This window comes from Triticum aestivum, chromosome 4B (assembly GCF_018294505.1).
Source record: "Triticum aestivum cultivar Chinese Spring chromosome 4B, IWGSC CS RefSeq v2.1, whole genome shotgun sequence".
NCBI classification, from domain to species: Eukaryota; Viridiplantae; Streptophyta; class Magnoliopsida; order Poales; family Poaceae; genus Triticum; species Triticum aestivum.
The window spans coordinates 622,221,613-622,248,926 of NC_057804.1; the positions used below are offsets into that span (position 1 = coordinate 622,221,613).

Consider the following 27,314-nt stretch of genomic DNA (forward strand, 5'->3'; position numbering starts at 1 on the left):
GCGATACGGTTGTTCATTTAAAGTTAGAGAATAATTGTTATTCTGTTTACATGAATAAGACCTTCGATGGTTATACACCCAATGAAAATAGTTTGTTGGATCTCGATCATAGTGATACACATATTCATAATATTGATGCCAAAAGATGTAAAGTTAATAATGATAGTGCAACTTATTTGTGGCACTACCGTTTGGGTCATATCGGTGTAAAGCGCATGAAGAAACTCCATAAAGATGGATTTTCGGAATCACTTGGTTATGAATCATTTGATGCTTGCGAACCGTGCCTTTTGGGCAAGATGACTAAAACTCCGTTCTCCGGAACAATGGAACAAGCTACTGACTTATTGGAAATAATACATACCGATGTATGCAATCCAATGAGTGTTGATGCTCATGGCAAGTATCATTATTTTCTGACCTTCACTAGATGATTTGAGCAGATATGGGTATATCTGCTTGATGAAACATAAGTCTGAAATAGTTGAAAGGTTCAAAGAATTTCAGAGTGAAGTGGAAAAATCATCGTAACAAGAAAATAAAGTTTCTGCGATTTGATCGCGGAGACAAATATTTGAGTTACGAGTTTGGTCTTCAATTAAAACAATGTGGAATAGTTTCACAGCTCACGCCACCTGGAACACTACTACGTTATGGTGTGTCCGAACGTTGTAACCACACTTTATTTGATGTGGTGTGATCTATGATGTCTCTTACTGATTTACCACTATCGTTTTGGGATTATGCATTAGAGACAGCTGCATTCACGTTTAATAGGGCACCATCTAAATCCGTTGAGACGACACCGTATGAACTATGATTTAGCAGTAAACCTAAGCTGTCATTTCTTAAAGTTTAGAGTTGCGATGCTTGTATGAAAAAGGTTTTCAACCTGATAAGCTCGAATCCAAATCGGAGAAGTGCGTCTTCATAGAATACCCAAAGGAAACTGTTGGGTACTCCTTCTATCACAAATCCAAAGGCAAAACATTCGTTGCTAAGAATGGATCCTTTCTAGAGAAGGAGTTTCTCTCGAAAGAAGTGAGTGGGAGGAAAGTAGAGCTTGATAAGGTAATTTGTACCTTCTCCCGAATTGGAAAGTAGTGCATCACAGAAATCAGTTCCAGTGATTCCTACACCAATTAGTGAGGAAGTTAATGATGATGATCATGAAACTTCAGATCAAGTTGCTACCAAACCTCGTAGGTCTTCCAGAGTAAGATCCGGACCAGAGTGGTACAGTAATCATGTTCTGGAAGTCATGTTACTAGACTATGATGAACCTACGAACTATGAGGAAGCGATGATGAGCCCAGATTCCGCGAAATGGCATGAGGCCATAAAATCTGAGATATGATCCATGTATGAGAACAAAGTATGGACTTTGATTGACTTGCTCAATGATCAGCAAGCCATGTTAAATAAATGGATCTTCAAGAGGAAGATGGACACTGATAGTAGTATTACTATCTACTAAGCTCGACTTGTTGCGAAAGGTTTTCGACAAGTTCAAGGCGTTGAATACGATGAGATTTTCTCACTCATATCGATGCTTAAGTCTGTCCGAATCATGTTAGCAATTGTCACATTTTATGAAATATGGCAAATGGATGTCAAAAACTGCATTCCTTAATGGATTTATTAAATAAGAGTTGTATATGATGCAACCAGAAGGTTTTGTCAATCCTAAAGATGCTAACAAAATGTGCAAGCTCCAGTGATCCATCTATGGACTGGTGCAAGCATCTCAGAGTTGGAATATACGCTTTGATAAGTTGATCAAAGCATATAGTATTATACAGACTTGCGGTGAAGCCTGTATTTACAAGAAAGTGAGTGGGAGCACTACAGCATTTCTGATAAGTATATGTGAATGACATATTATTAATTGGAAATGATGTAGAATTTTCTGGAAAGCATAAAGGAGTGTTTGAAAGGAGTTTTTCAAAGAAAGACCTCGGTGAAGCTGCTTACATATTAAGCATCAAGATCTATTGAGATAGATCAAGACGCTTGATAAGATTTTCAATGAGTACATACCTTGACAAGATTTTGAAATAGTTCAAAATGGAACAGTCAAAGAAAGAGTTCTTGCCTGTGATGCAAGGTGTGAAATTGAGTAAGACTCAAAGCCCAACCACGGCAGAAGATAGAAAGAGAATGAAAAGTCATTCCCTATGCCTCAGTCATAGGTTCTATAAAATATGCTATGCTGTGAACCAGACCTATTGTATACCTTGCTCTGAGTTTGACAAAGGGATACAATTTTGATCTAATAGTAGATCACTGGACAGCGGTCAAGAATATCCTTAGTGAGGACTAAGGAGATGTTTCTCGATTATGGAGGTGATAAAAGAGTTTGTTGTAAAAGGTTACATCGGCGCAAACTTTTACACTGATCCAGATGACTCTAAGTCTCAATCTGGATACATATTGAAAGTGAGAGCAATTAAGCTAGAGTAGCTCCATGCAGATCATTGAAGACATAGAATGTTTGCAAAATACATACGCTTTGAATGTGACAGACCCGTTGATTAAGCTTCTCTCACAAGCAAAACATGATCATACCTTAGTACTCTTTGGGTGTTAATCACATAACGATGTGAACTAGATTATTGACTCTAGTAAACCCTTTGGGTGTTGATCACATGACGATGTGAACTATGGGTATTAATCACATATAGATGTGAATATTAGTGTTAAATCACATGGCGATGTGAACTAGATTATTGACTCTAGTGCAAGTGGGAGACTGAAGGAAATAAGCCCTAGAGGCAATAATAAAGTTATTATTTATTTCCTTATATCATGATAGATGTTTATTATTCATGCTAGAATTGTATTAACCGGAAACATAATACATGTGTGAATACATAGACAAACATAGTGTCACTAGTATGCCTCTACTTGACTAGCTCGTTGAATCAAAGATGGTTAAGTTTCCTAGCCATGGACAAAAGAGTTGTCATTTGATTAACGGGATCACATCATTAGGAGAATGATGTGATTGACATGACCCATTCCGTTAGCCTAGCACTTGATCGTTTAGTATGTTGCTATTGCTTTCTTCATGACTTATGCATGTTCCTGTAACTATGAGATTATGCAACTCCCGTTTACCGGAGGAACACTTTGGGTGCTACCAAACGTCACAACGTAACTGGGTGATTATAAAGGAGTACTACAGGTGTCTCCAAAGGTACATGTTGGGTTGGCGTATTTCGAGATTAGGTTTTGTCACTCCGATTGTCGGAGAGGTATCTCTGGGCCCTCTCGGTAATGCACATTACTATAAGCCTTGCAAGCAATGTGACTAATGAGTTAGTTGCGGGATGATGCATTACGTAACGAGTAAAGAGACTTGCCGGTAACGAGATTGAACTAGGTATTGGATACCGACGATCGAATCTCGGGCAAGTAACATACCGATGACAAAGGGAATAACGTATGTTGTTATGCGGTTTGACCGATAAAGATCTTCGTAGAATATGTGGGAGCCAATATGAGCATCCAGGTTCCGCTATTGGTTATTGACCGAGAATAGTTCTAGGTCATGTCTATATTGTTCTCGAACCCGTAGGGTCCGCACGCTTAAGGTTTCGATGACAGTTATATTATGAGTTTATGAGTTTTGATGTACCGAAGGAGTTCGGAGTCCCGGATGAGATCGGGGACATGCCTAGGAGTCTCGAAATGGTCGAGACGTAAAGATCGATATATTGGACGACTATATTCGGAGTTCGGAAAGGTTCCGAGTGATTCGGGTATTTTTCGGAGTACCGGAGAGTTATGGGAATTCGCCGGGGAGTATATGGGCCTTATTGGGCCATACGGGAATAGAGGAGAGAGGCCGGAAGGAAGGAGGCGCGCAGCCCCCCTCTGGTACGAATTGGACAAGGGGTGCGGCCCCTTTTTCCTTCCTCCTCTCCCCCTCTTTCCCCCTTTTCCTACTCCAACAAGGAAGGAGGGAGTCCTACTCCCGGTGGGAGTAGGACTCCCCTTGGCGCGCCCCTACTAGGCCGGCCGCCCCCTCCCCCCTTGCTCCTTTATATACGCGGGCAGGGGGTCACCTCTAGGCACAACAACAATTGATCCCTTGGATCTCTTAGCCGTGTGCGGTGCCCCCCTCCACCATAATCCACCTCGATAATATCGTAGCGGTGCTTAGGCGAAGCCCTGCGTCGATAGTACATCATGATCGTCACCACGCCGTCGTGCTGAAGGAACTCTCCCTCGACACTTGGCTGGATCGGAGTTCGAGGAACGTCATCGAGCTGAACGTGTGCTAGAACTCGGAGGTGCCGTAGTTTCGGTGCTTGATCGGTCGGATCGTGAAGACGTACGACTACATCAACCGCGTTGTGTTAACGCTTTCGCTTCCGGTCTACGAGGGTACATGGACAACACTCTCCCCTCTTGTTGCTATGCCATCACCATGATCTTGCGTGTGCGTAGGAATTTTTTTTGAAATTACTACATTCCCTAACACGTTCCTAGCCAAATCATCAACTTTGAGCATTTTTTCTTCAAGCAAAGCATTAAAATTCTTTTGAGAAATCATGAATTCTTTCACACTATTCTCAAAATCAGAGGGCATCTTATTAAAACTACCATAAGAATTATTGTAGGAATTTCCATAATTATTAGAGGAATTACTAGGGAACGGTCTAGCATTAAAATTTCCTCTATAAGCATTGTTTCCAAAACTATTCCTACCAACAAAATTCACATCCATAGATTCATTATTATTCTCAATCAAGGAAGACAAAGGCATATCATTAGGATCGAGAGGAGTATTTTTAGTAGCAAACAGCTTCATAAGTTCATCCATCTTTTCATTCAAAACATTGATTTCTTCTATAGCATATGCACTTTTTTACTAGAAGATCTTTCGGTGTGCCATTGAGAATAATTAGCCATAATATTATCAAGAAGTTTTGTAGCATCTCCTAATGTGATTTCCATAAAGGTGCCTCCCGCGGCCGAATCTAAAAGATTTCTAGAAGCAAAATTCAAACCGGCATAAAAATTTTGTATGATCATCCATAAATTCAAACGATGAGTAGGGCAATTGTGAAGCATCAATTTCATTCTTTCCCAAGATTGGGCAACATGCTCATGATCAAGTTGTTTAAAATTCAAAATATCGTTCCTAAGAGTGATGATCTTAGCGGGAGGAAAATACTTAGAGATAAAAGCATCTTTGCACTTATTCCAAGAATCAATACTATTTTTAGGCAAAGACGAAAACCAAACTTTAGCACGATCTCTAAGTGAAAACGGAAATAACTTCAATTTGACAATATTATTATCCGTATCTTTCTTATTTTGCAGATCACACAAATCAACAAAATTGTTTAGATGAGTAGCGGCATCTTCACTAGGAAGGCCGGCGAATTGATCTTTCATAACAAGTTTCAGCAAAGCAGCATTGATTTCACAAGACTCAACATCATTAAGAGGAGCAATCGGAGTACTAAGGAAATCATTATTATTGGTATTCGAGAAATCACACAATTTGGTATTCTCTTGTGCGATGGCAACAAGTAATCCAACACACAAGCAAACAGAAAAACGACAAGCAAAAAGAGAGGAGGAGATTGGGAAAAAGAGGGTGAATAAAACGGCAAGGGTGAAGTGGGGGAGAGGAAAATGAGAGGCAAATGGCAAATAATGTAAATGCGAGGGAGATGGGTTTGTGATGGGTACTTGGTATGTCTTGACTTGAGCGAAGACCTCCCGGCAATGGCGCTAGAAATCCTTCTTGCTACGTCTTGATCTAGCGTTGGTTTTCCCCGAAGAGGAGAGGGTGATGCAGCAAGTGTAGCGTAAGTATTTCCCTCAGTTTTGAGAACCAAGGTATCAATCCAGTAGGAGGCTCCTCAAAAGTCCCACGCACCTACACAAACAAACTGAGAACTCGCAACCAACGCAATAAAGGGGTTGTCAATCCATTCACGGCCACTTGCGAAAGTGAGATCTGATAGAGATAGTATGATAAGATAAATATATTTTTGGTATTTTATAATATAGATGCAAAAAGTAAAGATGCAAATAAAAGTAGATTGAAAGCAAATATGATAAGAGATAGACCCGGGGGCCATAGGTTTCACTAGAGGCTTCTCTCAAGATAGCATAAGTATTACGATGGGTGAACAAATTACTGTCGAGCAATTGATAGAAAAGCGCATAGTTATGAGATTATCTAGGCATGATCATGTACATAGGCATCACGTCCATAACAAGTAGACCGACTCCTGCCTGCATCTACTACTATTACTTCACACATCGACCGCCTCCTGACTGCATCTAGAGTATTAAGTTCATAAGAACAGAGTAACACATTAAGCAAGATGACATGATGTAGAGGGATAAACTCATGCAATATGATATAAACCCCATCTTGTTATCCTCGATGGCAACAATACAATACGTGTCTTGCAACCCTTTCTGTCACTGGGTAAGAACACCGCAAGATTGAACCCAAAGCTAAGCACTTCTCCCATGGCAAGAAATACCAATCTAGTACGCCAAACCAAACTGATAATTCGAAGAGACTTGCAAAGATAACTCAATCATACATAAAAGAATTCAGAGAAGATTCAAATATTATTCATAGATAAACTTGATCATAAACCCACAATTCATCGGATCCCGACAAAGACACCGCAAAAAGAGATTACATCGAATAGATCTCCACAAGAGAGGGGGAGAACATTGTATTGAGATCCAAAAAGAGAGAAGAAGCCATCTAGCTAATAACTATGGACCCGTAGGTCTGTGGTAAACTACTCACAACTCATCGGAGGGGCAAGGATGTTGATGTAGAAGCCCTCCGTGGTCGATTCCCCCTCCGGCAGAGTGCCGGCGAAGGCTTCAAGATGGGATCTCGCGGATACAGAAGGTTACGGCGGTGGAAATTGTGTTTCGTGGTGCCCCGGGATGTTTTCGGGGTACGTAGGTATATATAGGAGGAAGAAGGACGTCGGTGGCCGCCCGAGGGGCCCACGAGACAGGGGCGCGCCCTACGGGGGGGGGGGGGGGGCACGGCCTCCTATCTCGTGGCTTCCTCGGCAGCTTCTTGACTTGCACTCCAAGCTCTCCGGATCACGTTCGTTCCAAAAATCACGCTCCCGAAGGTTTCATTCCGTTTGGACTCCGTTTGATATTCCTTTTCTTCGAAATACTAAAATAGGCAAAACAACAGCAATATGGGCTGGGCCTCTGGTTAGTAGGTTAGTCCCAAAAATTATATAAATGTGTATAATAAAGCCCATAAACATCCAAAAGGGGTAATATAATAGCATAGAACAATCAAAAATTATAGATACGTTGGAGACGTATCATCATAGTAGAGGCGCGCATGTAGCATGTATACGTACGTACAACGGCCAGGGTGCAAGAAAGCAAATACGGGCACGTATGTACATATGGGTGGGGTCTCGAACGCCTACTCGCGCATACGTACGGCCAGGGCTCGTGTATATGGCTGGGTCTGAACGGAGAAACAACATCGTCGTCGTGTTCATGGGGAGGCAACAGAATGCGTCGTGTTCATGGGGAGGCAACGGAATGTGTCGTGTTCATGGGGAGGCAACGGAATGCGTCGTGTTCATCGGGAGGCAACGGAACGCGTGGGAGCCAACCGGCTGGGTCGAAACGAAATGCGTGGTCGTGTTCATCGGGAGGGCTTGGACGGAACAGGCGATGGAAACGAGGCCGGGCGTACCGCACAACGGAGGAAATGGACCTCCTACATTTGGAACGGGGTCCTGTTGATCGAGAGGGGTGTGGCGTACCGCAAAACGAAGGAAGCGAACCTCCTACGGTCGAAACGGGGGTCCCGTTGATCGGGAGGGGTGTGGCGTACCGCAAAACGACGAAACGGACCTCCTACGGTCGAAACGGGGGTCCTGTTGATCGGGAGGGGTGTGGCGTACCGCAAAACGGACGAAACGGACTTATGTTGGAGCGCTACGATCGAAACGGGGGTCGTGTGTTGGAAATATGCCCTAGAGGCAATAATAAAAGGATTATTATTATATTTCCTTGTTCATGATAATTGTCTTTTATTCATGCTATAATTGTATTATCCGGAAATCGTAATACACGTGTGAATACATAGACCATAATATGTCCCTAGTAAGCCTCTAGTTGACTAGCTCGTTGGTCAACAGATAGTCATGGTTTCCTGACTATGGACATTGGATGTCGTTGACAACGGGATCACATCATTAGGAGAATGATGTGATGGACAAGACCCAATCCTAAGCATAGCACGAGATCATGTAGTTCGTTTTGCTAGAGCTTTTCCAATGTCAAATATCTCTTCCTTAGACCATGAGATCATGTAACTCCCAGATACCGTATGAGTGCTTTGGGTGTACCAAACGTCACAATGTAACTGGGTGACTATAAAGGTGCACTACAGGTATCTCCGAAAGTGTCTGTTGGGTTGACACGGATCGAGACTGGGATTTGTCACTCCGTATGACGGAGAGGTATCTCTGGGCCCACTCAGTAATGCATCATCATAATGAGCTCAAAGTGACCAAGTGTTTGGTCATGGGATCATGCATTACGGTACGAGTAAAGTGACTTGCCGGTAACGAGACTGAACGAGGTATTGGGATACCAACGATCGAGTCTCGGGCATGTAACGTACCGATTGACAAAGGGAATTGTATACGGGGTTGATTGAATCCTCCACATCGTGGTTCATCCGATGAGATCATCGAGGAGCATGTGGGAGCCAACATGGGTATCCAGATCCCACTGTTGGTTATTGACCGGAGAGCCGTCTCAGTCATGTCTGCATGTCTCCCGAACCCGTAGGGTCTACACACTTAAGGTTCGGTGACGCTACGGTTATTAGGAAGACTTGTATGTGATTACCGAATGTTGTTCGGAGTCCCGGATGAGATCCCGGACGTCACGAGGAGCTCCGGAATGGTCCGGAGGTGAAGATTTATATATGGGGAGTTGTCATACGGACAGCCGAAAGTTTCGGGGGCATATCGGTATTGTACCGGGGCCACCGGAGGGGTTCCGGGGGTCCACCGGGAAGAGCCACCCCTCTCGGAGGGCCACATGGGCTGCAAGGGGCAGGGAACCAGCCCCTGGTGGGCTGCCCCCTCCCCCTTGGGCCCATGCACCTAGGGTTTGAGGGGGAACCCTAGTGGGGGCGCCCCCCTTGCTTGCGGGGCAAGCCCCCCTCCCTGGCCGCCGCCCCCCTCTAGATCTCATCTAGAGGGGGCCGGCCCCCTTCCCCTTCTCCTATAAATAGAGGGGCGAGGGGAGGGCTGAACACCTGATCCAAGGCGCAGCCCCTCCCCTCCCCAACACCTCTCCTCCTACGTTGAGTGCTTGGCGAAGCCCTGTCGGAGTACTGCCTCTCCACCAACACCACGCCGTCGTGCTGCTGCTGGAGCCTTCTTCCTCAACCTCTCCTTTCCCCTTGCTGGATCAAGAAGGAGGAGACGTCGTCCGTTCCATACCTGTGTTGAACGTGGAGGTGCTGTCCGTTCAGCACTTGATCATCGGTGATTTGAATCACGGCGAGTACGATTCCATCATCACCGTTCTCTTGTACGCTTCCGCACGCAATCTACAGAGTGGTATGTAGATGCAGTCTCTGTCCCATGACTCGTTGCTTAGATGAACTCATAGATGGATCTTGGTGAAACCATAGGAAAAAATTTAATTTTCTGCAACGTTCCCCAATAGTGGTATCAGAGCTAGGTCTATGCGTAGTTCTCTATTGCACGAGTAAAACACAATTTTGTTGTGGGCGTAGATCTTGTCAACTTGCTTGCCGCTACTAGTCTTTTCTTGCTTCAGCGGTATTGTGGGATGAAGCGGCCCGGACCGACCTTACACGTACTCTTACGTGAGACAGGTTCCACCGACTGACATGCACTAGTTGCATAAGGTGGCTAGCGGGTGTCTGTCTCTCCTACTTTAGTTGGAGCAGATTAGATGAAAAGGGTCCTTATGAAGGGTAAATAGAAGTTGACAATATCACATTGTGATTATTCATAGGTAAGAAAATGTTCTTGCTAGAACCCAATTGCAGCCACGTAAAAGATGCAACAACAATTAGAGGACGTCTAACTTGTTTTTGCAGCAATTGTCATGTGATGTGATATGGCCAGAAGTTGTGATGAATGATGAATGATATATTGTGATGTATGAGATCATGTTCTTGTAATAGGAATCACGACTTGCATGTCGATGAGTATGACAACCGGCAGGAGCCATAGGAGTTTTCTTTATTTTTGTATGACATGCGTGTCATTGAAGAACGCCATGTAAATTACTTTACTTTATTGCTAAACGCGTTAGCCATAGAAGTAGAAGTAGTCGTTGGTGTGACAACTTCATGAAGACACGATGATGGAGATCATGATGATGGAGATCATGGTGTCATGCCGGTGACAAAGATGATCATGGAGCCCCGAAGATGGAGATCGAAGGAGCTATATGATATTGGCCATATCATGTCACTACTTTATATAATTGCATGTGATATTTATTATGTTTATGCATCTTGTTTACTTAGAACGATGGTAGTAAATAAGATGATCCCTTATAATAATTTCAAGAAAGTGTTGCCCCTAACTGTGTGCCGTTGCTAAAGTTCATCGTTTCGAAGCACCACATGATGATCGGGTGTGATAGATCCTTACGTTCACATACAACGGGTGTAAGACAGTTTTACATATGCAGAAACACTTAGTGTTAACTTGATGAGGCTAGCATGTACAGACATGGCCTCGGAACACAAGAGACCGAAAGGTCGAACATGAGTCGTATGGAAGATACGATCAACATGGAGATGTTCATCGATGATGACTAGTCCGTCTCTCATGATGATCGGACACGGCCTAGTCGACTCGGATCGTGTAACACTTAGATGACTAGAGGGATGTCAACCTGAGTGGGAGTTCATTAAATAATTTGATTAGATGAACTTAATTATCATGAACTTAGTCTAAAACCTTTGCAAAATATGTCTTGTAGATCAAATGGCCAACGCTCATGTCAACATGAACTTCAACGCGTTCCTCGAGAAAACCAAGCTGAAAGATGATGGCAGCAACTATTCGGAGTGGGTCCGGAACCTGAGGGTCATCCTCATAGCAGCCAAGAAAGATTATGTCCTAGATGCACCGCTAGGTGAAGCACCCATCCCAGAGAACCAAGACATTATGAACACTTGGCAATCACGTGATGATGATTACTCCCTCGTTCAGTGCGGCATGCTTTATAGCTTAGAACCAGGGCTCCAAAAGCGTTTTGAGAAACACGGAGCATATGAGATGTTCGAGGAGCTGAAAATGGTTTTCCAAGCTCATGCCCGGGTCGAGAGATATGAAGTCTCCGACAAGTTCTATAGTTGTAAGATGGAGGAAAACAGTTCTGTCAGTGAACACATACTCAAAATGTCTGGGTTGCACAACCGCCTGTCCCAGCTGGAGATCAACCTCCCGGACGAGGCGGTCATTGACAGAATCCTTCATTCGCTCCCACCAAGCTACAAGAGCTTTGTGCTGAACTACAATATGCAGGGGATGGTGAAGACCATTCCTGAAGTATTTTCAATGCTGAAATCAGCAGAGGTTGAAATCAAGAAAGAACATCAAGTGTTGATGGTCAATAAGACCACTAAGTTCAAGAAGGGCAAGGGTAAGAAGAACTTCAAGAAGGACGGCAAAGATGTTGCCGCGCCCGGTAAGACAGTTGCCGAGAAGAAGTCAAAGAATGGACCCAAGCGTGAGACTGAGTGCTTTTATTGCAAAGGGAAGGGTCACTGGAAGCGGAACTGCCCCAAATACTTAGCAGACAAGAAGGCCGGCAACACTAAAGGTGTATGTGATATACATGTAATTGATGTGTACCTTACCAGTACTCGTAGTAACTCCTGGGTATTTGATACCGGTGTCGTTGCTCACATTTGTAACTCACAGCAGGAGCTGCGGAATAAGCAGAGACTGGCGAAGGACGAGGCGACGATGCGCGTTGGGAATGGTTCCAAGGTCGATGTGATCGCCGTCGGCACGCTACCTCTACATTTACCTACGGGATTAGTTTTAAAACCTCAATAATTGTTATTTACTGCCAAGTTTGAGCATGAACATTGTATCTGGATCTCGTGTGATACGATATGGCTACTCATTTAAATCCGAGAATAATGGTTGTTCTATTTATATGAGAGATATGTTTTATGGTCGTGCCCCGATGGTCTGTGGCACTGCCACCTTGGTCACATTCAAGCGCATGAAGAAGCTCCATGCTGATGGACTTTTAGAGTCTCTCGATTATGAATCATTTGACACATGCGAACCATGCCTCATGGGCAAAATGACCAAGACCCCGTTCTCCGGAACAATGGAGCGAGCAACCAGCTTATTGGAAATCATACATACTGATGTGTGTGGTCCAATGAGCGTTGAGGCTCGCGGAGGATATTGTTATGTTCTCACTCTCACTGATGACTTTAGTAGATATGGGTATGTCTACTTGATGAAACACAAATCTGAGACCTTTGAAAAGTTCAAGAAATTTCAGAATGAGGTAGAGAATCAATGTGAACGAAAGATAAAATTCTTACTATCAGATCGTGGAGGAGAATATTTAAGTCACGAATTTGGTACACACTTAAGAAAATGTGGAATCGTTTCACAACTCACGCCGCCTGGAATACCTCAGCGTAACGGTGTGTCCGAACGTCGTAATCGCACTCTATTGGATATGATGCGATCTATGATGTCTCTTACTGATTTACCGCTATCATTTTGGGGATACGCTCTAGAGACAGCTACATTCACTTTAAATAGGGCACCGTCTAAATCCGTTAAGACGACACCGTATGAATTATGGTTTGGGAAGAAACCTAAGCTGTCGTTTCTAAAAGTTTGGGGATGCGATGCTTATGTCAAGAAACTTCAACCTGAAAAGCTCGAACCCAAGTCGAAAAAATGCGTCTTCATAGGATACCCTAAGGAAACCATTGGGTATACCTTCTACCTTAGATCCGAAGGCAAGATCTTTGTTGCCAAGAACGGATCCTTTCTTGAAAAAGAGTTTCTCTCGAAAGGAGTAAGTGGGAGGAAAGTAGAACTCGATGAAGTACTACCTCTTGAATCGGAAAGTAGTGTAGCTCAGGAAAATGTTCCTGTGGTGCCTACACCGACTGGAGAGGAAATTAATGATGATGATCAAGGTACTTCGGATCAAGTTGCTACTGAACTTCGTAGGTCCACAAGGACACGTTCCATACCAGAGTGGTATGGCAACCCTGTCCTGGAAATCATGTTGTTGGACAACGGTGAACCTTCGAACTATGAAGAAGTGATGGCGGGCCCAGATTCCAACAAATGGCTAGAAGCCATGCAATCCGAGATAGAATCCATGTATGAACACAAAGTATGGACATTGACTGACTTGCCCGATGATCGGCGAGCGATAGAAAACAAATGGATCTTTAAGAAGAAGACGGACGCAGATGGTAATGTCACCATCTATAAAGCTCGACTTGTCGCTAAGGGTTATCGGCAAGTTCAAGGGATTGACTATGATGAGACTTTCTCTCCCGTAGCGAAGCTTAAGTCCGTCCGAATCATGTTAGCAATTGCCGCATACTATGATTATGAGATATGGCAGATGGACATCAAAACGGCATTCCTTAACGGTTATCTTAAGGAAGAGCTGTATATGATGCAGCCGGAAGGTTTTGTCGATCCTAAGAATGCTAACAAAGTGTGCAAGCTCCAGCGATCCATTTATGGGCTGGTGCAAGCATCTCGGAGTTGGAACATTCGCTTTGATGAGATGATCAAAGCATTTGGGTTTATGCAGACTTACGGAGAAGCCTGCGTTTACAAGAAAGTGAGTGGGAGCTCTGTAGCATTTCTCATATTATATGTAGATGACATACTTTTGATGGGAAATGATATAGAATTCTTGGACAGCATTAAGGCCTACTTGAATAAGTGTTTTTCAATGAAGGACCTTGGAGAAGCTGCATATATATTAGGCATCAAGATCTATAGGGATAGATCGAGACGCCTCATAGGTCTTTCACAACGCACATACCTTGATAAGATTTTGAAGAAGTTCAAAATGGATCAGTCCAAGAAAGGGTTCTTGCCTGTATTGCAAGGTGTGAAATTGAGTACGGCTCAATTTCTGACCACGGCAAAAGATAAAGAAGAGATGAGTGTCATCCCCTATGCCTCAGCCATAGGATCTATTATGTATGCCATGTTGTGTACCAGACCTGATGTAAACCTCGCCGTAAGTTCGGTAGGAAGGTACCAAAGTAATCCTGGCAAGGAACACTGGACAGCGGTCAAGAATATCCTGAAGTACCTGAAAAGGACAAAGGAAATGTTTCTCGTTTATGGAGGTGACGAAGAGCTCGTCATAAAGGGTTATGTCGATGCTAGCTTAGACACAGATCTGGATGACTCGAAGTCACAAACCGGATACGTGTATATGTTGAATGGTGGAGCAGTAAGCTGGTGCAGCTGCAAGCAGAGCGTCGTAGCGGGATCTACATGTGAAGCGGAGTACATGGCAGCCTCGGAGGCAGCGCATGAAGCAATATGGGTGAAGGAGTTCATCACCGACCTAGGAGTCATACCCAACACGTCGGGGCCGATCAAACTCTTCTGTGACAACACTAGAGCTATTGCCCTTGCCAAGGAGCCCAGGTTTCACAAGAAGACCAGGCACATCAAGCGTCGTTTCAACTGCATCCGTGAAAATGTTCAAGATGGAGACATAGATATTTGCAAAGTACATACGGATCTGAATGTCGCAGATCCGTTGACTAAACCTCTTCCGCGAGCAAAACATGATCAACACCAGAACTCTATGGGTGTTCGATTCATCACAATGTAACTAGATTATTGACTCTAGTGCAAGTGGGAGACTGTTGGAAATATGCCCTAGAGGCAATAATAAAAGGATTATTATTATATTTCCTTGTTCATGATAATTGTCTTTTATTCATGCTATAATTGTATTATCCGGAAATCGTCATACAAGTGTGAATACATAGACCATAATATGTCCCTAGTAAGCCTCTAGTTGACTAGCTCGTTGGTCAACATATAGTCATGGTTTCCTGACTATGGACATTAGATGTCGTTGACAACGGGATCACATCATTAGGAGAATGATGTGATGGACAAGACCCAATCCTAAGCATAGCACAAGATCGTGTAGTTCGTTTTGCTAGAGCTTTTCCAATGTCAAATATCTCTTCCTTAGACCATGAGATCGTGTAACTCCCGGATACCGTAGGAGTGCTTTGGGTGTACCAAACGTCACAACGTAACTGGGTGACTATAAAGGTGCACTAAAGGTATCTCCGAAAGTGTCTGTTGGGTTGACACGGATCGAGACTGGGATTTGTCACTCGTATGACGGAGAGGTATCTCTGGGCCCACTCGGTAATGCGTCATCATAATGAGCTCAAAGTGACCAAGTGTTTGGTCACGGGATCATGCATTACGGTACGAGTAAAGTGACTTGCCGGTAACGAGATTGAACGAGGTATTGGGATACCGACGATCGAGTCTCGGGCATGTAACGTACCGATTGACAACGGGAATTGTATACGGGGTTGATTGAATCCTCGACATCGTGGTTCATCCGATGAGATCATCGAGGAGCATGTGGGAGCCAACATGGGTATCCAGATCCCGCTGTTGGTTATTGACCGGAGAGCCGTCTCGGTCATGTCTGCATGTCTCCCGAACCCGTAGGGTCTACACACTTAAGGTTCTGTGATGCTAGGGTTATTAGGAAGATTTATGTGTGATTACCGAATGTTGTTCGGAGTCCTGGATGAGATCACGGACGTCACGAGGAGTTCCGGAATGGTCCGAAGGTGAAGATTTATATATGGGAAGTTGTCACACGAACACCGGAAAGTTTTGGGGGCATATCGGTATTGTACCGGGGCCACCGGAGGGGTTCCGGGGGTCCACCGGGAGGGGCCACCCCTCTCAGAGGGCCACATGGGCCGCAAGGGGCAGGGAACCAGCCCCTGGTGGGCTGGGCGTCCCCCCCTTGGGCCCATGCGCCTAGGGTTTGGGGGGGAACCCTAGTGGGGGCGCCCCCCTTGCTTGCGGGGCAAGCCCCCCTCCCTAGCCGCCGCCCCCCCTCTAGATCTCATCTAGAGGGGGCCGGCCCCCTTCCCACTTCCCCTATAAATAGAGGGGCGAGGGGAGGGCTGAACACCTGATCCAAGGCGCAGCCCCTCCCCTCCCCAACACCTCTCCTCCTCTGTTGAGTGCTTGGCGAAGCCCTGTCGGAGTACTGCCTCTCCACCAACACCACGCTGTCGTGCTGCTGCTGGAGCCTTCTTCCTCAACCTCTCCTTTCCCCTTGCTGGATCAAGAAGGAGGAGACGTCATCCGTTCCGTATGTGTGTTGAACGCGGAGGTGCTGTCCGTTCAACACTTGATCATCGGTGATTTGAATCATGGCGAGTACGACTCCATCATCACCGTTCTCTTGAATGCTTCCACACGCAATCTACAAAGTGGTATGTAGATGCAATCTCTCTCCCATGACTCGTTGCTTAGATGAACTCGTAGATGGATCTTGGTGAAACCGTAGGAAAAATTTTAATTTTCTGCAACGTTCCCCAACATCTTGTTCATCGGGAGGGGTGTGGCGTACCGCAAAACGGGACTCCACGGGATACTGTTCATCTCCACTGTCGACCTTCTCCAGCCTCCACGGGCTACCGTCGACCTCGTCCAGCCTCCACGGGCTCCTGTTCATCCAGCCTCCACCGCGCGCTACTACACCGGCTACTGTTCAATCACCCCTCCACCATCTACTGTTCATTCAGCCCTCCACCACACCACGGGGTCCTGTTCAACCACCCCTCCACGGGCACCCCTCCACCGTCTACTGTTCATCCAGCCCTCCACCACACCACGGGGTCCTGTTCAACCACCCCTCCACGGGCACTCCTCCATCGTCTACTGTTCATCCAGCCCTCCACACCACGGGGTCCTGTTCATCCAAAGGCAACGCCACCGCTCACTGTTCATCCAACCCCCCCCCCCCCCCCCCCACAATGCTGACTGTTCATCCAATCGATCGGCTTCAGTTAGCAGCAGTAGTGAAGGAATCACTCGATCGGGTTCAGTTAACAGCCATCAATCGATCGCTCAGGTTCAGTAAAGCGTAGCCTGCAGTGCAATCGCTCGGGTTCAGTTAGAGCCCAACGCCTCGCTCGGGTTTAGTTAGAGCCAACGCCTCGCACACATGCGCGTACGTGTACGAGAGAAACGTGCATCGCTCGGCCCCCGACCTCCCACCGTAACCGGGAACTCCCCAAAATTTTCCTCGCCCTCGCTTCTACCACGGTTTTTTCCGTCATGGACGGCCCAAAGAATGTCATGCAGCTGTGTCTCCGACCCGCCCAGGATGAAAAGCCCATTTTCTGTCATGATTTTTTGTCATGGAAGTAGGATCCCACCACATCTATGATGATACCGGATTTTGTCACAATCATCGTCATAGAAGTGTCATATGTATGACAGAAAAAAAATTCGTTCGGCCCAAAATGTCACGGATGTGTCTTGTTTTTGTAGTGACGGCACCTCCAAGTTCTGCACATGTTCAGCTCGATGACATCCCTCGAACTCTTGATCCAGCAGAGTGTCGAGGAAGTAGATGAGTTCCGTCAGCACGACAGCGTGGTGACGGTGCTAGTGAAGTTATCCGCGCACGGCTTCGCCTAAGGAATACGAGAATATGACTAGAGGCGTAAACTGTGGAGGTGGGCGCCGCACACGGCTAACAATCATTGGTGTGTGTTCGAGGCGCCCCTCACCATGTATATATAGGTAGGAGGGGGGAGAAGCCTTGGGGCGCCAAAGTAGGAGGAATCCTACTTGGGCTCCCTAGTCCAATTCGCCCCCCCCCCCCTTCGTTCTTTTTGCCGGAGAGAAAATAAAAGGGGGAAGGAGAGAAGGAAGGGGGGTGAACCCCATTTCCTCCTTCTCCAATTCGGCCACATGCCTACGGGGGGCGTGCCACCCCTTGTGGGCTGGTGTGCTCCCCTCTTATGGCCCATATGACCCATATCTTCCCCCCGGGGATTCCGGTAACCCCCCCCCCCCGGTACTCCAATAAATACCTGATACTATCCGGAACACTTCCGGTGTCCGAATACTAACATACTATATATCAATCTTTACCTGTCGACCATTTTGAGACTCCTTGTCATGTCCGCTACCTCATCCGGGACTCCGAACAACATTAGCTCACCAAATCACATAACTCATATATACAAAATCGGCATCCAACGTTAAGCGTGCGGACCCTACGGGTTCGAGAACTATGTAGACATGAGAAAGACACCTCTCCGGTCAATAACTAATAGCAAAACCTGGATGCTCATATTGGCCCCCACATATTCTACGAAGATCTTTATCGGTCGAACCGTTATGACAACATACGTTATTCCCTTTGTCATCGGTATGTTACTTGCCCGAGATTCGATCGTGGGTATCTTCATACCTAGTTCAATCTCGTTACTGGCAAGTCTCTTTACTCGTTCCATAATACATCATCCCACAACTAACTGATTGGTCACTTTGCTTGCAAGGCTTCTTATGATGTGTATTACCGAGAGGGCCCAGAGATACCTATCTGATACTCGGAGTGACAAATCCTAATCTTGATCTATGCCAACCCAACAAACACCTTCGGAGATACCTGTAGAGCATCTTTACAATCATCCAGTTATGTTGTGACGTTTGATAGCACATAAGGCATTCCTGCGGTATCCGGAAGTTGCATAATCTCATAGTCGGAGGAATATGTATTTAAACATGAAGAAAGCAATAGCAATAAAACTAAACGATCATAATGCTCAGCTAACGAATGTGTCTTGTCCATCACATCATTCTCCTAATGATGTGACCCCGTTTATCAAATGACAACACATGTCCATTGTTAGGAAACTTAACCATCTTTGATCAACGAGCTAGTCTAGTAGAGGCTCACTAGGGACACGCTGTTTTGTCTATGTATCCGCACATGTATCAAGTTTCCGATTAATACGATTCTAGCATGAATAATAAACATTTATCATGAAATAAGGAAATATAAAATAACAACTTTATTATTGCCTCTAGGGTATATTTCCTTCAGTCTTCTTGGTAGCACCACCCTCATCTCACTTGCCTCCTCCCATCCCGAGTGTGTTCATGACAACATCCTTGGCATCCGTAGCGGCACCCACCATATTCCCGCCAGCCTGGAAACAAACAAAGACACATTCATTTCAAAAAATTCAGCATCAATAGATTAAATGGCCACAAAAAGAATTCGTTGACATGGTTAATTTTTTGTTGTCTTTGAATAGTTTGCAAAGTGATCGATTCACCTGTTGGAAGACATTTTCCTTGGGGGCGACCGGGGCCTTCGCCATGGCCTCGCCACTCATCTTTTTGGCTGCCTCCGTAGTCTCGGAGGCAGCCTTCGTGACAACTTCACTCTTCTCGCCAAGGAAGCTGCCGGTCTGGTCTTTTGCCTCGACGGCGCGGTCCTGGATGGACTGCCCCGTCTTGGATGCCATCTTCGTGGCCTCGCCAGACTTCTCTTGAACCCAGCCAGACATTTTTGAAGTCGATGGAGTGTTGGTATGTACTAATTTGTGTTCTTCTTTTCTTGTGCTTGTGGTGGAGAGACGTGTGTTCTTCCTTTATATAGGCCATTTGACCCATTGCCGAGGTTGATACTGAAGAGAATACATCCCTTTCCAAGTATGTTGGCATTATATGAGATATTTTTGTAGCAAGGGTATCTCATTGTGGCCACTTGTCCACTCAGCTGTATATACGCACAACGGTATGTCGGCACAACACATTTGTGTAAGATCTGTCCATTAATATGTGCATTTAAGACATGAGACCCGCTTCGGTAGACCCCCTCACAAAGCGTATAAAAGGCAATATAGACTTTCGAACCCGCAACCTGGCCATGCCTGCAACTAATGCTAACCAGACGACATAGTGACTGACGAGGGATTAAAGGCAGCGCTAACTTTAAAGTACTAATTAGAGCTGCAAATCCGGGTTTCTTTCAATACTTTTACAAAACAATGTGAACAAAATTTCTTGAGAATGCCAACAATGTTTCAAAAGCAGAAAAAAAATCTATTATTATTTTCCTAAATGCGAACAATTTTTTAAAAAGTGAATTTAAAATACACACCAATCATTTTCTTAGTATATGGTGAATTTTTTCAAATACAAAACTGAACTTTCTTGAAACTATATGCTGATTTTTGGAAATACACGCTACACAGCATGAACACTTCTTATACACAGTGAACATTTTCCCAATGTACGGTAAACTATTTCTAACATGAATATTTTTTGGAAAATGAAAAAATTGGGATTTTGAATTTTTATTGGAATTTGGAATTCTGATATTTTTTTTGAAACATGAATACATTTGAAAAACATGAACAATTTTTGAATATGTGAAGAAAATTTGGAATTTCAATCATTTTTTGAAAGTTTTAATTTATGGAAAACAAAAAGGAAACAAAAATAAAAACAAAATAAGGTAAAAAGAAAAGAAAAGAAAAGAAAAGGAAGAAATAAGCAGAAAGAAAAAAATGAAAAATAAAAACATGAAGAAAGAAGGAAAAATCTCATGGAACCTTTTAAAAGGTTCCCAAAACCGGTTGCTCGTTCAAAGTAAGGCGACTCGTATCGTGCCGGTCGCTCGATTCGCTTCAATGGGCCGCGACGGTTTGACACCCACGGGCGGCAAATAGGGTTCGTCGTTCGGGAAGTACAGTCATATAGATGGTGCCACGCACAGGACGTTGCCCGACTGGACCCGCCCATTATCGCACGTGAAAACAGGGAAAATATATCAAAAATGAAATAGTAGTGCGAGGGATCGAACCCTGTAACTCTCACTACCAACCGCTCATCACTAGGTACACGAGCTGATAAGCTTCATTGTCTAACTACAAAAACGCAACCTACTAGAACTATCCTTTACTGACTATCTTACTGTAGCAAAATACACTTTTTGCACCGTTTATTTCTCTTTTCTGATAATAGTTTTTTGTTACTTTTCCATTTTCCATTTTCCTTTTTGTTTCTTTTTTATTTTTCAAAAAATGCTCATCTTTTAAAAACTTGTCCAAAATTTTTAAAAAATTTGGTTTTCAAATTTTGTTCATAAATTAAAATATTTGCATTCTAAAAACTTGTACAAACATTGAAATGACCGCAATTGTGAAAAAAAGAGTACAAACATTAATAAAATACAAGGCTTCATCTCATAGCGTGTTATTTTTCGACATCCTTGAAATGACCCCAATTTTTTCATGTGGCTTGTATGTCCAAGTTAAGGCACCATGCCAAGTTGTTTTGGTTTTTGACAAATTTTTATTTTCTTGAGTTTTCCCAGTAAAAAAATGGTCGATAAATGGCCGGACGTGTCGCAACTTGCACATGGTGTATGAAAATCATTCAAACCTGGCGTGGATGACTACCATGGGCGCGCCTACCTGCATGCTTATTAAAGTTAGGGCCAATCCTGAGATTTCCAAAAATTATCATGTTCAACGGAGATTGTTCGGGTAGGCCAAAAAAGTTTTAATTTTAATTTTGCTAAATGAATTTTAAAAAGAATATTATAAACCAAAATTTCGATTTCTACCGAATGCCACCTTGTATTCCAAAAAATTTAAGAATACATTTTTAAATTTTTGAACAAATTTCAAAGAACATGTTGACCTGGGCTCCTGTTCTAGTGAAAAAAATTACCATGTTGACCTGGGCCCGGGCCTGGTTGGCACCCCCTGTCTCCACCGCTGTCCGCCTTTGCATACGAGAAGTCGAGAATGCACACGGTATATGAGTTTAATAAAGTGCGCCAAGTAGTTTTCAAAAAAAAAGTTGAGTTTAGCTTACCGAAGCAAAACTCTTAAATTTAGACCATGCATAGAAAATGCCTTGGTCAAGCCCATATATTGGATCGGACGAATTCACACCGTACCACACACGTGTCTAAGTCAGCCGATGTTGCCCTGTGCGGGTTATTGTGACGGTTTAACCAGGTTTTTCGCTAATTAACCGGACAACTCTTTTCTTTATTAATGAGATGAGACAAAACTTTTGCCTCCGTTTTTTTTAATAAAAAGTTCACAAATCTCCCCTCCAGCATTGCCAAAAAACGTGAATCTGCACATGTGCAAGCTCTCCATATATCGGACCCACAAAGACCAAGCATGGTGCAGATACATGCATAAGAATATAACAGTAGTGGAGAATAAAACTCCTGCTAAAAGCGGCATCATTTTTGTATGGCTATAACATTTAGCAAAGGCCCACCACCTCAACCAAAAATTGAGCCCTTTAGCTTGGCATCCGAGCCATGCAGCTAGCTAGTGGTCGACATGGATCGCCGACGTCTCCCGACACCGCTCGTCCCGTGAATTCTGGGCGTAGCACTGGACAACATGTGGGTGACATTTGCATGGTCGACATGGAGGGCCGACGTGGGAGGCATCCTCTCGTCTCCCGGCACCACTCGTTCACGTTGGCCGTTATCGGTCCGGACACATGGTGAGATAGGAACGGGCCACTTGGACGTGGCGTCGCGTACGCGTCGCCGACGTGACTGCAGGCAGCTCGTTCTGGCCAAGGTGGTCCAACTCCAAACGGCCCATGCCCGTGTGGTTCGTCAGGACAGTACAGGGCAAGGGATTTAGGATAATACCAAGCTTATAGTCTACATGAGCTCCCGACTAACTGGGAGCACGATTCAACCAACATAAAAATCATAACGAACTTACATGCAAACATCGTGCACCCTTCTTCATAAGAAAAATCGTACACCCTCCTGTCCCCGGAATTACATGTGCCGCTCTCACCAAAATCACCAAATAAGTAAAGAACCGAGAATTCAAAGCCTAGTACTCGTGCTCCAAAAACCATACACCGGTTATGGATAAAAATTATTGATTTACCTCATATAAATCTGCAGGTATTTTTCCTTAGCGTATCCATATAAGAGAAAACAAAGTTTTAAAAGTGGAAGATAAAAAAGGGAAGGTGAATTATGGTTCACCATTCCAATGAATAACTCTCTGTCAGGAAAAGACTCAAATCAGTCTTCTAATATATAACATTTGAGTTTAACGTCGGAAAGTTAAAATCATCTAAAGCCTTCATAAAGTGCACACCAGGCAGACGAGCCTTCACCTGGTTTTGACATGCCACTGTTCCTCAGCTATGATGTTTGGCATCTTCCAATTCACGGTTTAATGAAAAGAAAACACTTGAATAGGTAATGTGAAGAACAGTAGGTTGTGACAGTCATACATAAAAAGAGAACCAAAGAGGAAAGGCAGATTATACAATGCAAGTAATTGACATTTTCTTTGTTGAGGGGAAGCAGTGGACAATCAATTAGCTTCTAGAGCACAGACCCATTAACCACGTAATATTACAACCAACCACTAAAGCAAACATTTTGATACATGCACAAGGGCCCCAATTTCATTCATAATGTATCATTTTGTCTCAAGAGATGTGGTAGCTGAACTGGAATGCAATCAACATGCTCGAGTGAAACAAACCAAAAGAAGACTACAAAGAGGCGACCACTTTGCTCTATTTTCTGTAAGACATCCCATTATATAAAGCTAAAGACATCATCATAAATATGCCACTGACAACATCCTAGGATCCTTCGTGTTGCGCAATCAAGTACTTTGGTACTCTTGATGTATCCTAGTATCATGTATAGCAAAATGAAGACTATGATGACCTAGATTCGGTTCTTTCATTTAATCATTTATCAGATCAAGATCATCAGCAAGACTAAAATAACTATTAGCATGCATAATGCACAACCTTAGCTGAAAATAAGTGCATATGGAGACTAATAGTAGGAGGACCTCACTCTAATAGGTAGTACTCCCTCCAATCCAAAATAAATGTCGCATGTTTGAACTAAGTTTAGCTGAAACTTAGTTCAAAGTTGCGACACTTATTATGGTTCGGAGGGAGTAGCGTTTTATGAGAGAAGACTGGCACTCTGGAACGAAACCTGTACGCACAAAATGATTTCATATCCAAACTAATAAAATCTGCATCTTCTAATCACAATCTAGCCTATCAAAGATTTGGAATTTCATCGAGCATGGCATTAAAAAATAATCCTAACTGGGAAGTTGCCATGGCTCTGTAAAATCGAGCATTTCACTCTGACCTAGTAATGTTAAATCTGACGAAATACCTTTGCTACTGGAGTTCATGTTATCCAAAGATGCTTCACCCTTGAGCAGTCTAGCAAAAGGATGCAGCAAGATCTCTTGCCATAGTTATATCCTTATAAAAAAATTCTGGGTGAGAACCTAATGTGGTATCTAGAAGAACTAAAAAAAATCTGAACTTCAATGCAGAATTAACTCTATTGTAGTGAAAGTAGAATCTCGATGACCAAATCTGTTTATCAAACATAGAGGAAGAAGCCTAGCAGGGTCTTAAATGAAACTTATAACTTACAAACAAATTAGTAGTATTCTTAATGTAAGTGTACATTTGAACCATTTTTTACACTTTCTCGGCTCAAGTGTTTCCTAAGGAAGGAACATAAACTAGTATTATTGAAAATACATGTTCAAATGGATTATACATCTAACGAAGCTCAAACAATGTACAAAAGAAAGGGAACCTAGAAAAAAACACATGCAATCCGTTGATGTTCAGATTTTACTGTAATTGACAACTAAATTCCATAAATTACTTACGGTTTTCAAGACTAATCCTGAATAATTGGAGGAATGTTTATTGAATTATTAGCTCCAGATCACAGAAAACAAGTGCACAAGTTTGTGCAATAAAGGTACGTGAGACTAATGGCTCCAAACCATATATATGTGTGATCTATATGATGTTTGACAGATTTATAATTTGTAGTAAAAAAGGTGGTACCAGGAAGATACGCAGGAATTTCAGAAACTGCTAGCATATGTCACATCAAGTGAGTGTTCTTGTGGGCATGAACTGTTCTAACATGATATCACTCCATTGTTTTACTGCGTCATGTTTCGGTTAAAAGCAAGACTCCAGGGCAAATAATAGATAAGCTAAAAATCATGAGTCTACACAATGGTGAGCAAAAATGATTGGACCTTGGTGCTTACATAAGATTCAAGAAAAAAATCTTTGTTGTTCTTAGATGGCCTGTCCTCCCTGATCAATATGACAACTTAATTTGGACCTTAGAATAAAAAAAATATCTCTGAATCTTTTTTGTTTGATTTGCACCTTGGAGGCATTCCTTCAGGCTCCTGTTCTCCATCTGATCCACCAGAAATCTGTAATGTCGAAGTTAATATGAATTAACCAATATCAATAATCCAGGTGAATAAAAAATATAATTTGCACAAAAGGGGCCACCACAGATAAGCTCTTCAATCATCTTACTCCAAGGATGATATCTGGTGTAGTTTTTTGGGCATGCCGATCTCATATCTTGGGTAGTTCACATTGATCCATTTCTTGCAACAGCATCGGGAGAGGATATATGTAAATTCTGCAAGACGTGTCAATCCAAAAATACAGTATAACTGTAATATGTCATTCACATGCAATTTCCTCTTCGAATAGACCTCGTAATCATAAAAAAGTGGGTTTTCCCGGAGGGGGAACTCCGGGAAGATATAATAAATTAAGATTAAGTGGTACCTATCAACGAACGATCGAATATTCCCATATTCCTTCTTATTTTAACTGATTGTATTCCATCTAGCCTTGTAAGAATTAGAATTGTCGTAGCAGTAGGTTCATTTCACAATTTCACAATGACATAGTGAAATGGAATTATAACTTAAGCATACAAACATAACATCACCAATCCATTGTCAATTCCACATTCTAGAATCATATCCTCATTTATTAATGAAGGGCAGACCATAATCTATGAACCAAGAGAAACTAGTAACCTTAAAGTTTTATCTGTAACCACATATTAACATGCTGCTCATATGCTTTTTTGGCATGAACCTGGCATTCCCCTCAACATTAGCGAGGCGCATATCTACTTAGTTCTTGCCACAAATAAAAATTGGATATTCATTTGTGGGGATGTTAGCAAATAAAAAATGGTAACTAAGAAAGCAATGCCCAAACAGAGTGATAGATAGATGCATTATCCAGCTATAAGTGGTAGGATAGAAATAAAAATCCAATGTTGGGAAATACAATTTCAACCTCAGCCGAGGGAGTTTGTCTTTTAGATTATGGACAGAGAGGAATCATGCGCGCGGATTAGGTCAAGGGTGGCATACTTAATAGTTAAGACGGTTAGCGGTGGCTACCAGATCAATTCGGATAATGTCTCGATCTCTTGGGAACTACTACCTCCGTAACTTTTTATAAGACGTTTTTAGAGTCTATGACAGTGCCAAAAAAAGTCTTATATTAAGTTACAGAGAGAATAACTCTCAAGAATTTCAAAATAATCACCATCCACACATCCACACCAAACACAATACCACCAATTTAACCTTTAGAAAGAACACAAATCCAATAAATGTTTTTTTGGCCATTAATATGACTGAGCCAAGATGGAGCATAATTTCATGTTTTAGTTTCCTACACACCCAAAAACAGTACATTATGCTCTACAATGACTTGTCTAAGGAACTTGACTTCTATCAGGCTCATCCATGCCCCTAGCATTCCAGAATAATCGAATCATCACAAGTCACACTTTTTTTATAATCACTAATATCTCATCTACTTCTATAGTTAAAAGTGGGGCCTTTACTTCTAATCTTAAAACTAGATGCCTAGATCAGTTATTTCTCTAACAACACTAGAAAATTCAGTATCACTATCATCATCACAGTCATCTTCTAAATGTTTCATAGCATTAATAGAATTACTAAATTCCACCTTAGTATTTCCTAGCTCTACACCTACTTTGTTAGAGAAGTTTACTCGAGTAAGATGGGCAGTATTTAAAACATTAGGAATATCAGGTTTAGTAGACATACTATTGACTGCTTTTAAATTCTTCACCTTGGCTCTGTCCATTGCTCTCTCCATAATGTGCTGATCTGAGATGTACCTAGCAGTCATTCTCCTTCTCATTCACTGCAGTATCTTTGCCTTACTGATGTTCTTAACTTCCTCATCCAGACACTTTCCTTGCCAGAAATATCTGGTCATTGTTAATAACATCATTGTACCGACTCCCATTTTGTAACTTTTTAACCTCCAATGTTATAT

General features: G+C 43.1%; 1 protein-coding gene across 1 annotated transcript; it reads right to left on the bottom strand.

Annotated features, from left to right (window-relative positions):
- Positions 1-18,836: 18,836 nt before the first annotated feature.
- Positions 18,837-19,730, bottom strand: LOC123089448 (ABA-inducible protein PHV A1-like). The gene is made up of 2 exons (XM_044511127.1): positions 19,427-19,730; positions 18,837-19,297 (listed from the first exon to the last, which is right to left on the bottom strand). Exons 1-2 carry the CDS (start codon positions 19,658-19,660, stop codon positions 19,217-19,219), a joined length of 315 nt encoding a protein of 104 aa, XP_044367062.1. The 5' UTR covers positions 19,661-19,730; the 3' UTR covers positions 18,837-19,216.
- Between the last annotated feature and the right edge of the window lie 7,584 nt (positions 19,731-27,314).

Excerpts from the sequence above, each read along its gene's own strand:
- LOC123089448 (XM_044511127.1), bottom strand. The coding sequence starts at position 19,660 with ATGTCTGGCTGGGTTCAAGAGAAGTCTGGCGAGGCCACGAAGATGGCA. Across the intron at positions 19,298-19,426 it reads AGGAAAATGTCTTCCAACAG|GCTGGCGGGAATATGGTGGG; the intron begins GTGAATCGATCA and ends GTTTGTTTCCAG.